The sequence below is a fragment of the Colius striatus genome, chromosome 25, assembly GCF_028858725.1.
Source record: "Colius striatus isolate bColStr4 chromosome 25, bColStr4.1.hap1, whole genome shotgun sequence".
Classification (NCBI taxonomy): domain Eukaryota; kingdom Metazoa; phylum Chordata; class Aves; order Coliiformes; family Coliidae; genus Colius; species Colius striatus.
In genome coordinates this window covers 4,818,912-4,830,930 of record NC_084783.1, presented here as the reverse complement: position 1 = coordinate 4,830,930, position 12,019 = coordinate 4,818,912, and the positions used below count along the sequence as shown (strand labels likewise).

Below are 12,019 nucleotides of genomic sequence, written 5' to 3'. Positions count from 1 at the left end.
CAGGAAATTGTCTTCTACCCTTTATCACTCAGGCACAGTGATGTTTCATCTACACCTGCAGCTTCCAGTAGAGAAGGTGCATTACATTGGGAAATCAACTATGCTGTGGAAAGACTCAGCTTTACCAAAACACACCAAAAAAAAAAGCCTCAAACCATGCATGCTCATATATTTTTAATATGCATGCTCATTTACTTTTAACCAGTTGCCTGGAGAAATAAAAGCCTTTAAAGTTACAAGCTAAAAAAAACCCTGACAATACAAAAATATTATGATTCAAGAGTGGAAAAACTGGGGCTGTTCAGTCTGGAGAAGACTGAGGGGGAATCTCATTAATATTGACAAATATCTCACTGGTGGGTGTCAGGAGGTTGGGGCAGCACTTGTTTCTATTGTATCTAGCAACAGGACAAGGGCTGATGGGATGAAGCTGCAACACAAACAGTTCCATTTAAATATAAGAAAAAACTGTTTCAGTGTTTGAGTGAGGGAGCCCTGGCCCAGGCTGCCCAGGGAGGCTGTGGAGGCTCCTTCCTTGGAGGTCTTCAAGACCCACCTGGACATGTTCCTGTGCTTCTTGATCTAGGTGGGAGCTGTTTCTGCACGGGGGTTGGACTGGATGATTTCTAAAGGTCCCTCCCAACCCCAGCATTCTATGACTCTATGAAATAAACCCAAAATGAGCAATGACAATGCAGATTTTATTCAACAGGGAGTTGCAGTCTTTGGATAAAGGATCTATAGCATTTGGTACAACTGCTGATGTTTCCTCTTCCATAACTCTACAGTCTACCTTCCCTCTTACACTGAAAAGGATACTTATGTATTTGTGTATTAGCAGGAAGAAGGATGGAGACAAAGGTTCTGTGCATGGATGCACAGCGCAAGTATCTCACAGCAACCATTAATAAAGCTTCATTTTTCCATCTATGGCATAATATAAACCAAATTACTGCTTTCAATGAACAGTGAACTCAACTGGTGGCATTTATCCCAACCCCTGGCATGAGGAAGGATGACTCACACAAGGTGCAAAGCAGGGGAGATCTTTCACAAGATGTCTTTCACTGCATCCCAGATCTCCAGTATCCTTGGGATTCAAATAAAGCCAAATATTGCTTTAAGAAGTGTGATGTACTAAGGTAAGCATATCTAATTTCTTTATAATGGCTACTGGAACTCTCTGCCAGAATTGCATCTAAATTCACCATTGCACTCCACTGCACATCCTCTCTGGAAACTAAATGTTCTTCATTCCCTCCATCTCTTTAGTCTGGGTAAGCTTAATTTTATGGACTATGCTGATAAGCAAAACATTACTAACATCAAAGACAAAACTGGGTTTTTAAAAATAACATAGTAGTACCAGAAAAAGTGGCAGAGAGACAATGTTCAACAACCTGCCATTTCTCTGGATGTCTGTGGTCTGCCCAATGCTCCACGTCACTTGTACAGCAGTATGTACAGAACACAGACACAGAACTTCATGTTGAGCAATGAGCCACAACCTCAGATATTGATTTTCTTCAGTGGTGTAAGGACCTGACAGATGAGCTGTGATGGATTAAGCTTTGTTCTTTTCTGTCTCCATTCTTACTCTTGTGAAGGTTGCTTCCTCTTTGGTGTGTACACCAGAATGTGGCATTTGTGCTGCAGTTGCTCAGGGAGCAATACCTGCTGTGGTTGAAAGCAAGTCCCTCATGTTTTCACCAAAACCATCTTAAAATAATTGATACTCACCTTCAGCTTAATTGTTCCTTTATCTAAAAAGAGAGAGAGAGAGTGTGTTATTCTTGCCAAGCTCAGGTACTACCCTTTTAGACATTTGTAGTTGAATGAAACTCCCACATCACGGAGCTGCTGACTGCAACACCCCTTCAGTATGATTTCACCTGAAGTAATTTTCTTGCATTGTGCAAAACTATCTCCAGGGTGAGCAAGTTGGGCCCAGCACAGTTCTCTAAATTAAACTATGTCCACATTTATTCACAGCTTTTGTACAAGGTAAACTACAAAGTGCTTTATGGTTAGAGTACCATCAAGGCTGAGGTTCCAGCACAGAGCATCCTGTACTCATTGAAGTATTTTGCTGTAAAAAGGACATGTTCTCTTTTTGGAGTAGGATAATTCTCAAAACAAACAGTCACAGAATTTATTTTGATGGCTGGATACAGCCATATCTAAGATTTCTCTCTAGCACAGGTTGTCCACATGTGGAAGCATCACCCCCTTTGAATTACTCAACAAGTGTCAGCCAGTTTCAAAGACAAGGGGAGGATGAAACCAGATACAATCTGTTCCAAGAAAGGAAATGGCTTTTATGTAACTCCCAGTTTTTACACAGAAAAGGCTTAAAACATGATGGTTAAAAAGCCTGATTGCCTGAGCCCTGTCTACACTACAGCTTACACCAGTGTGAGCAGTGGAAGAACAGTGCTACTGGGTTTCATTTTCCATAATGTAAACACATTCAGTAGTAAGTTGGACATAATCAAACACTCTCAGTCCTTACAGGACAGAGAAGAATCTGCCTTTAAAACACAACCCCACAAAATATTATCCAACTTATCCAATTCCTCAAACATTACCACATCTTTCAGCAATACTCAGGCCTGAAGATGGAGAGGTTGCATTTCCCACACTCAGCTTAAAACAAAGGTAGGAAATGATGATGATGATGGTGGTGTCATTTTTTTATCCCTTCCCCAGCTGCCCAGGGTCACTCATTCAGATTTCAAAAGAAAGGATATTCACCGTAAAACATTTCAATAGCAGTTATCTGGGGTCTCTGCATGTCTTGAGGTTCCAAAATTATTAGTCTTGGATGTTTGAGATCACACACATCTCAAAATCACAGTAGCACAACCACCTGAGAAGTTTTACTAGATAAGGAATTAATTCATTTGGTTCCAGTTCCATTATCATCTAAAGCAACTCTCCACGAGACTCTGATGTGCTCTCACTGCATCTCAACTTAGAAACTAGTTCTCAAGCTCAGAATTGTAGGAACTTACCCAGAACTGTTCCATGGCTTCGTGACACAGTTTCTCCTTTCACCACTAACTGAATCTGAACTGTTGTCTCCTTGACAGAGTTAAAGATGGTTACACTTATCGCTTCCTCAACACCAGAGCGGAAAACAGAAGGTGCTGCAATCAAATAGCCCCTGAGAAGCAAAATTGGAAGCAGACAGTCAAGAACAGCAACAAGAGTGTGATTCTTATTTGTATGTCACTCTATGCATAACATAAACAACCCTCAGTATTTAAAGGCAGTAATAGTGACCTTTACTGCACACGTTATAAATACATTCATTTATACACTCTGTAGAAACACACTAAACCTGTAACTAACCATAAAAAAGCTGAAGTTCGGGAAAGAATAAAGAGATACCTGAGCCTCCAATAGAGTTTTGTAGATAATGTCTCATTTGGAAAGGACTCAGATACTTCTAACATTTTTATCTCAGTTACTTTTCATCACTCCCCTTACAGAGTTAACTTGTCACAAAGAAGAGGAGACTCTCAGTGATGATATTCAGCACTTTCTGGATGTCAGACTCACATCAACCTACCACATCTAAACTTCCAGTTTCTACAGAAGGAGCTCAGAAACTACAACTACAAGACTGGGCTCAAATTCTAACATGTTTTTGTTCAAACAATTCTATCTTCCAAGTTTAAAAGTGGGCAAAAAGGACTTATTTTAGCTGGCACATACAGAGTTTTAAAGCCACCCCAGACGACCTCCCATCTGCACTACAGTCCTTGTGCTGCTGAATGGAATCTATACCATTCCTGAATGGCACCATGCCATGGACTTGTCAACTCGAAGGATTACAGACTCTGAGCTCTTTGATGCACTGGGCTGTAAGCAACACATTTATATTCTCTTCATGACACACCTTTCTGCTTTTTCTTCAGCCCCAAAGGATTTTTTACATGAGGCAATTCCTCATATGACTCTTGAAGCCCTATTTCTCAGCCCATGCCTTTTTACAGCTCCATGAGACAGTTTGGTTTAGTTCATGATTCATTGTCACTCTGGGATGAAGATGATGATGATTTACAGCCCTTAAATCACCTTTTATCAAATTCCAGCCCCCTGTTTCTCACTCAGCAGGCCTCATTGCCATGGAGATCTCATTACCCCCAAAGGAAGTTCAGATCTCTGTGGCATTTGAGTTTAATTGCACTGGGTATTTACAGATTCAAAACCTTGTGGTTGCCAGGTTTGAAAATTCATCAGAACAATAACAAATAACAACTAAAAGTTACTACTTTGTCTGTAAATTCTTGGTAAGAAAGAAGCTGCAGAGGGAGTACCATCTGCATCCAGGATGAAATGATTAGATTAAAACTGTCAGAGAAGCACAGCACTGCAGTGCCATATGTGAAGCACATGTATTCACATTGTTCTAAACTGCTGTGGCTCTTTCTGAAGCATCAACCCATCGGCACAGATACTGAAATCACTTCATGAGGAGCGTTTGGACATTAAATATTTAACTTGGCAATTTAACAGTTAACTTGACAGTGACTGGACAGATCCTTGAAGCACATTTCACTAACAGCTCTGCCAGATCACACCAAAACTTGGTAGAAAGAGATATTTACTACTAAGCAAATGAAAATAGGCTGTGGGTGGCTCTTCATTAATGCAGCTATTCATGGTGTTGATGGGCTAGAATAAGCCATAGATAAAGGAAAGAAAGCAGCAAACCTTGATCAACGTTAACCTAAACACTCCAGAAGGAGCTGAGGACTCAATTCCTAAAAGCCAGAAAGCTTTCCCCGCAGGGAAATGTGACTTTCCACACAAGAATCCTTCACGTGCTCTTACGGAGCAACCATCATTACCTTCAACCATCCCAAACCCAACAGCAGCCCCTGCGCAACACCCCGGATTCCTTAAAGAATTGTTTGCAGAAGAAAGCTTTGCAGCCGCTTGCTGGAGCAGCTAGAGGCAGGTATTTCTCCGGAGACTTTCTTTTCTTCCCCCCTCTCCTTTCTCTGTGCTGTGCACTTTTGCACCGGCGAGCACAAACGTGCTGCTGGGCTCAGGAGCAGCCGCCGCTCGCCTCCCCGACCTCAGCTCCTCGACGTGACTTTTCGCAGGCTTTGTTAAGTAGCTGGGGCAACCACTCCCGGAGCCCCTCGCAGAGAGGAGGGAGGCTCATCCCTTCCTCTCCTTCCCCCATCACCCCTTCCAGGGAGCCCGCCGCAGGCTGCGCGACCTTCTCTGGGTACTTACTGCCTCTCCCGGGGCTGGGCTGCGCTCAGGCTGCAGAGGGTCAGGAGGACCCCCCAGACGCAGCCGGGCTCTTGGCGGGGCATGGTGCTGCGGGGCCCCAGGCCACGGCACTCTCCGAGGCCAGGAGGAGCCTTTTGTTCGCGGCGAGCGCAGCCCGAGCCTCCCCCGCCGCCCCGCTCCCGGGCTCGGCTCCCCGGTGCCTCCGGCCCCCGCCCCCGCCGCGTCCCCGCCCCCGGGCCGCCCCCTCCTGGCCCCGGTGCCCGCTCGGCTGCGGCCCCGGCTCTTTGTCTGCGGCTCCCCGCCTGCTCCTGACGGCGTGCACCGGGGGAGGGGGCCGGGCCCCGCACCTCCGCCTCCCGGCGCCGGGGCTCGGCTTGGCGCTGCCCGCTCCCAGGTGCGCTGCGCGCCCGGCCCCCGCGGGCTCCCGGCTGCAGCCGCCGCTCCTCGCCGCAGCCCCGACAGCCGAGCCCGGCCGGCATCTGCTCCTCAACTGCCGCGCTCAGCAGCACCGGGAGACCATCTGCCCGAGCGCTCTGCCTTCCTCCTCGACGGTGCCACACGCAGACTCCGCAGCTGCGAGAGCTGAGGTGCCTTAAAGCTGCCGTCAAGCCGCACCAGGCCAGAGCAGCCCCTGCGCGCTGCTCCCATCGAGCGAGCTTTTGCACTCCACTGAGCCCCACCAAAGAGCTGCTTTCCAACTGAAAATCCAGTGCCAGGGCTGATGCGACTCCATCCTCCTCTATTCCTAGGCCCTCTCTGTCCATCTCCATCCCTCGGGCCTGACCCGTGGTTACCGGGGTTTGAGACAGGAGGGGGAGCTCTCGACTGCATCAGGCTGAAGAAGGTGAGTCGAGTTGACACAAATGGAGGAAAAGCACACCCAAAGCAAAAGCAAGGATGCAAGGTGACAGAATCAATGCCGTGTCTCACGGAGAGGGATTAAATGCCACATCAAGGAATGATTTCTCCATCCCTTGCCAGAGACAACATGGGCAAGCCAGGATCCCAGGTGTGTGCTTCAGCAGAGCTGCCCTTGCCCCAGCAATAACTGAAAACCCTTAATGTAGGTAGTTTGAACGGATTCTTTCCTCCAATCCTCCACACCTGGCTTAATGTAAACTACCAGGAAAACTGGAAAAAAATATTGAATGCTATTCTTTTCTTTCTCTGTCAGCTCCAGTGTTTGAATCTCAGTTTCATTTCTTCTACCAATCACTGAGCAGCATTTCGTTCAGCAAAAACACAGATTTGTATCCAAAAGGCAGCTCGATTGTTCACCAAAGGCCCTTTCCTCTGGCTTCCAACAGGAAAAACAGCAAATCAAGTTGTTAAAGCTGCCAAATGTGTCAATTACTTTTCACTCTCTTAAAATTATTTCAGTCACCAGCCATTTTATCAGGATCAGTACCAGCAAACATTTGCTGCAAGTCAGTCTCACCCAGAGGAGTGAGGAAGTTTCCCTGACTGCTTCAGCAAATGGACTTCAGAGGCTGATTGGTCCACAGCCAGGAGAGCAACAAAACAGTGCCTCAGGTTTTATCTTGTTTGAAACTTATACTGATTTTAGTATGACTTCTCTTTAGATAAATCACTGACTCCATAGCTTTTTGATAAGTTCAGGTTATCTTCACTAATGGCTGTCACTGGTAGATGTGACTGCATTTCCCTACTTCAGTCTACCTTAAAGCAGCAGCATCATATCATTACTGTGCTGAGGCATAACAAAAGGGAACAGGTTTTATCAAATGAAGGAAAAAATCCCCAAAGAAACTAGGCTATGGCTTTAAAAAGTCTGCCTCACCTGAAAATTCTTTATACCAGGTGACATTCTCAAATCAAAAGGATGATGTGTTTTGCAAGGCTCATCCCAGCTCTTAGGATTGGACACAACACTTAAAAGCCACAGCCACACAAGTTTGGAAGGTTGTAAAGAAATCACCTACATAAACCACTCATCACATCAACAACCCTTGACTAATTTTTCTCTACAGATCTTGTTTCCAGACTTGTCCTAATTGTCAAGACCAGGGTGGAAAACTAAAGGAGTTTTATTCAATAGAATGATAACAGCAGATTTCTGCTCTCACTACTGAACAAGAAGTTTTTACAGACTGTTCACCACCTTGGGAAAGGCCATTTGGATTTCTTTTCAATGGGATTTTTCTCACTAAAGCTCATCTGTGGGAGGAGCTGCAGAATGACTTGGAGCAGTTTCCAGCCTTTAATATGACGTAAGCTGAATGAATTTTGCTCACTGTTGTGCTATTTAAGCAAAACTGCTCCTCTCTTGCTCACTTCACTGCTCATGTATCTTTACAAAACAACTCTACAGCACCGACCAGGAGACTCTTTCATCTGCCCCAAATCGAGGGCACATGAAAGAAAAGCACAAAGTCAACCAGAGGCCCTCCCAACACATCTTTTCTCTCCATGTGTAAAGTAAATCACCATTCTGTGATTCTGGGATGTATTTTGCTAGATTATGCTTATTAGTTGGACAGGAATGCTCTCCACAAACCCTGCGGTGCTATTCTCTGGGATGATGTCAGGTCAGTTGACATTAGGCTGTTTTTATGTAGAATTAAGCACAATGGCCACCATTCTGTCTTTTTGAGAGCTGTATTTTTCCACAAATGTTTCACTGGAACATTAGTTTTCTTTTTCTCTGTACTAAATGCAACGATGGCACAGCTGAGATCCAACATTTGCTTTTGCCAGCTCTGTTAAGCCTGGGTTGCACTTCTGTTTACAATATTCTTAATAAAATAACTCTGGTTTATAATGCATCTGGGCCTTTGAAACTCAACTAGAAATGGAAATAGCCTGACTCATCTACATTTAAGAGCGTGGATTCTTCCTTACTGCTGGATTCTCCTTCAGCTTATTCAAACTCATTCAGACTCTGGAAGCAGAAAGATCATTTCCCAACCAAACCAGCTAAGCTCTGAGAAGCAACTTAGAAGAGCACATTGAAGTGGGAATGTTGGGGGTTTTTAAAATCAAAATAGCAAAGAGAAAGCAAAATGTGGTGTGTCCAGATTCTTTTTCAGCTTCGTCATATTCTCATATAGAACCACAAAACCCGTATATCTCAGTATTTTCCTGCCTGCAAAGTAGCAATACTGATGTCAGCCTCCTCCCTCAGAGTGATACTTAAAAGCATGTTGGAATCCTTTGATTGAAGACAATAAGGAGGTAAAATGAAAATGGAGCACCTCTGCTGCTGTCATGGTGTGGCAGCCTACAACTCGTGTGCAATACCTCACTAATCTAAACAAGGCCTTTGATAGTAGTCCTGCAGAGATCAGGTATGTTCTGGATGAAACAACACTATGCTTGCAAAAGAACAGTTACCTCTACACCTAATGCATGTCTCTATAGAGCAGACCCACAAACAGCTCCTTATAGACTCCTGCCCAAGATCTAAGGGGTACATACCAAAAAACCCCATAAGGTGCCACTAAACAGCCATTCTGTAGCCATCCACGTTGTATCTCTGAATAAAGCTCTGTGGATAGAGCAGTGACACGATTCAGCAACGAATTCATCACTGCAGCAGAGCACACTTCTAAAATGAAGCTCCAGCACCTTCAGCACAATGCTGTAACAGTTTTGAACACAGACCAGTGTATTTCTACACCTAAGAAATCACAGCTAGAAATTATCATGACATGGCATATGGCCTTTTAACTCATTGTTAACTTTTTTTAAAGGAGAAATTTCTTCCAAATTGAAGAGTTTGTATTTGATGTTTAGTGAGTACAAGAAATACCAGGCAATGATAGTCTCTAAAGACTGCAAACTCATATTCTAATTATGAAAGTATGTGCAATGCTGCAAATAAGGCTAGAACCAGAGATACCATTTCAAACCATTTAGTTACTGAAATGGAATTTTCTGTGCCTGCCAAATGAATCCTATTCAGTGTGATGCAACAGGTGTTGGAATTCCAGCAGCCGCCTGCAACCCACATCTGGTAATAGTTAGGGGTTTAAAGGAAGTTCTGTAAGAACTGCTTATGTATAAAAACTATTCATCAGTCAAATCTGTGAGCCACATTCACCCACCCGTGTGCACAGCACATACTTCACATTTTTATTTCATTAACAACAAAAAAGGTGATTCTGGTCCTCAGGAAATGTCAGGAATGTCAGGCACTTGTCCAGGTGGAAAGCATGCAGGGGGTTGCTGTGGCTCTACTGGTGTGGCAGAAAGGTGAGGGAGGGACTGCAGTTCATTGAAAAAGGTGTGAATGCCTCTGTATTGGTTCTGACAAGGTCTAACTGACATCCTGACCACTTGTACATTCTCATCCTTATTCTGCAGAAACAAGAATTCCCCCACTGTGTCTCATCCACCCTGCAAAGTTAAAACCACCAGCCAGGTATTTGGCAAACAAAACCCAGTTAACACTAAGCTGTAAATGACACCAATTCTTGAGTGCTGTTACCCTCAGCCTCCTTTCACTTTTGTCCCCCTCAACTGCAAATTCCAATCAATATGAGTACTCATAAGAATCAAGTGGTAGGATGAGGATATTAATAATGAGCCTTTGTTAACTGCCTCTGCATGAGTGTTATCACTAACTTCTCACACAAATAACCAGACCTAAAGGCACAGGAGGTAATAATTAAAGACTGTGAGAATACACTTGTAAATGGTGCATGTAAGAAAAGATGCTGCAATAAAAACAAGACTAGCAGTTATTCATGTTTGCATCAAGTTCTGTAAACACTAGATTTCAGCAGAAGGTGAAAAATAAACAACAGACAAGTCCTCAGCTTTAGGGAAGCCAGAATCACTCGTCCCCCTTCCCAATAGAAGTACACTCATGTCAGTCACTACGTACCACCAGCCAAGATTAAGGTCTTAGTTAATTTTTACAGCATTATATTCATGGTAAAAAAACCCACCAAAACCCTACACCCATTGCTTTAACTCTTAGGTTTGTTCTCCCTTTCTGTTTCTGTGACAGCCTCCTTTCTGTTAGTCATAGATATCTGATATAGAAACTGATAACTGAAAGAAGTGTCCCACCAGCCTGGCCATCCTACTGCAAGCTTACCAGCAATGATGATGTCTTTAACAGAAATGACATCAGTCCAGAGACAAAGCGGTAGAAACAAGACTGATCCTGCCTCCTGGGAATACAAGCATCTGTAGAACAAAATTACAAGGATCATTAAAGAGCCCACTGAAATTAAGAATGTATTCTGAGTAGCATATCACATGATAATGATATCAAGGATGGAATTATTACCTAGTTGTGTCAAAAATACTTATTAATCACCTACAGAACGGGAGAGGCTGATCTTTCACAGTAATGTAACATTTTAATTCCTTACAAAATGACTTCAAAAGTCCTAAGAAATCATTCATCTGGTCAGATGCTCACTTAGAACAGAGCACTGTGCTTAATGAGACAGCTGTCAGTAAGGAATTACTTTCCAGTTTTCTTTTCAGCCTCTACATATGACTGATGCAACAGAGGTTTGTGCATAGTCTGGTGTTTTATACAGAAGTAAGGGATCTAGAAAGGTTGTGACGTCTCCATACCTGAGAGTGATTGAAAATTCAACTGGACACTTTTATAACTAGGAAAAGGAGAGGTAGAGGTAGGAAGGGGTAGAGGTGTCCTTTTACCATACAAACCATATTAAGGTGAGCAATTGGATCTTATTCAGTTATGTCAAGACAAGTTTCTCAAAACAAAGAGTTCAAGGCTCTCGACATCTTTGGGTACTTTGGCCTGTACAGACACTGCCTATGCTCTGCCCACGATACACTGAAGTTGTGGAAGTGTACTGACATCACTTTACACTCCAACTAATAAGCTTCATCCTGGTTTAGCAGAGGATCAGTGATGCACTCCTAGAGTTGCTCGATACCATTTAACTTCCTGAAATACTGTCTAAAAAGTTCTGAAGAAATACACACCAAAACCTCACAGCTGAAAAGTGCCACACAGAGAATATAATCACGGGTAGTAGTCCTGAAAACTCTATTGTTCAATCACGTTTAACTTCCCATCCCCACATAGAATAGATATTAAACCAAGGAATTAAGTTTTGATATCCTACAGGTCATCTCCAAGTACACATTATCTGTAAAAACAAAAGTTCCATCTTGAGAGGCAGCTGACATTTGCTCCCCTACCATAGGACATTTAAGATCTTGAAATAGCAGGAAACTTGAGAGCTCTTGCATACACATTATCACAGGAATACTTTAAAAGAAACTCATCATTTTGAGACTATTCTGCAAAACTTATCCTCCATCCCCGTGCTTGCTTTACAGACCACACACAAATGCACTGGAAGAAACAACTGAAAATCATTCCTGAGAGTTGAACAGGAATGTAAGCACTGGAAATGCTCTTAATCAGTGTGGGTCAGTGGTGCCTTTCAGAGCTGTTCCATCTTCTGTTGCTGTGGAGCTCTTCTCATGTCCTGAAAATCACAGTCCAGCCAGTAGTTTTGTTTATCACATTCAGTATGAGTTTCCAGATCTCTGACAGAGGGATGTCTGCTCCAAGGCAGGGAAGGCTGCAGTAATCCCAGAAGTTCTCATTAGCCTAACATGCAGAAATATCTGCTGGGGCCATGAGCTGCTTACTTGCTGCTGATGAGCAAGGATTCAGCTCCATTTGAAGCTAGTGTGAACAAGGAACTGTAGATTTGGGAGTAATGGTGAAGAGACAAGTGAGGCTTCAGCTATAGTGTGCCAGAGGCAAGAGAGATGCTCCTTCCTGTTGATTCCTGCTGAC

General features: G+C 43.7%; 1 protein-coding gene and 1 long non-coding RNA gene across 2 annotated transcripts in view; one reads left to right on the top strand and one right to left on the bottom strand.

Moving 5' to 3' along the window:
- CPAMD8 (C3 and PZP like alpha-2-macroglobulin domain containing 8) overlaps positions 1-5,475 on the bottom strand; it is a 55,950-nt gene extending 50,475 nt beyond the window's left edge. Inside the window, exons 1-3 of the mRNA XM_062014926.1 lie at positions 5,254-5,475; positions 3,015-3,166; positions 1,741-1,763 (exon numbers count right to left, since the gene is read on the bottom strand). Of these exons, the coding sequence (XP_061870910.1) occupies positions 1,741-1,763; positions 3,015-3,166; positions 5,254-5,336 (258 nt within the window). The 5' untranslated portion in view covers positions 5,337-5,475. The remainder of the gene's footprint in view (positions 1-1,740; positions 1,764-3,014; positions 3,167-5,253) is intronic.
- LOC133627794 (uncharacterized) lies at positions 1,538-8,039 on the top strand. The gene is made up of 2 exons (XR_009820396.1): positions 1,538-3,226; positions 3,495-8,039. It is a non-coding gene; the product is annotated as an uncharacterized LOC133627794 (long non-coding RNA).
- The last annotated feature ends 3,980 nt before the right edge of the window (positions 8,040-12,019 follow it).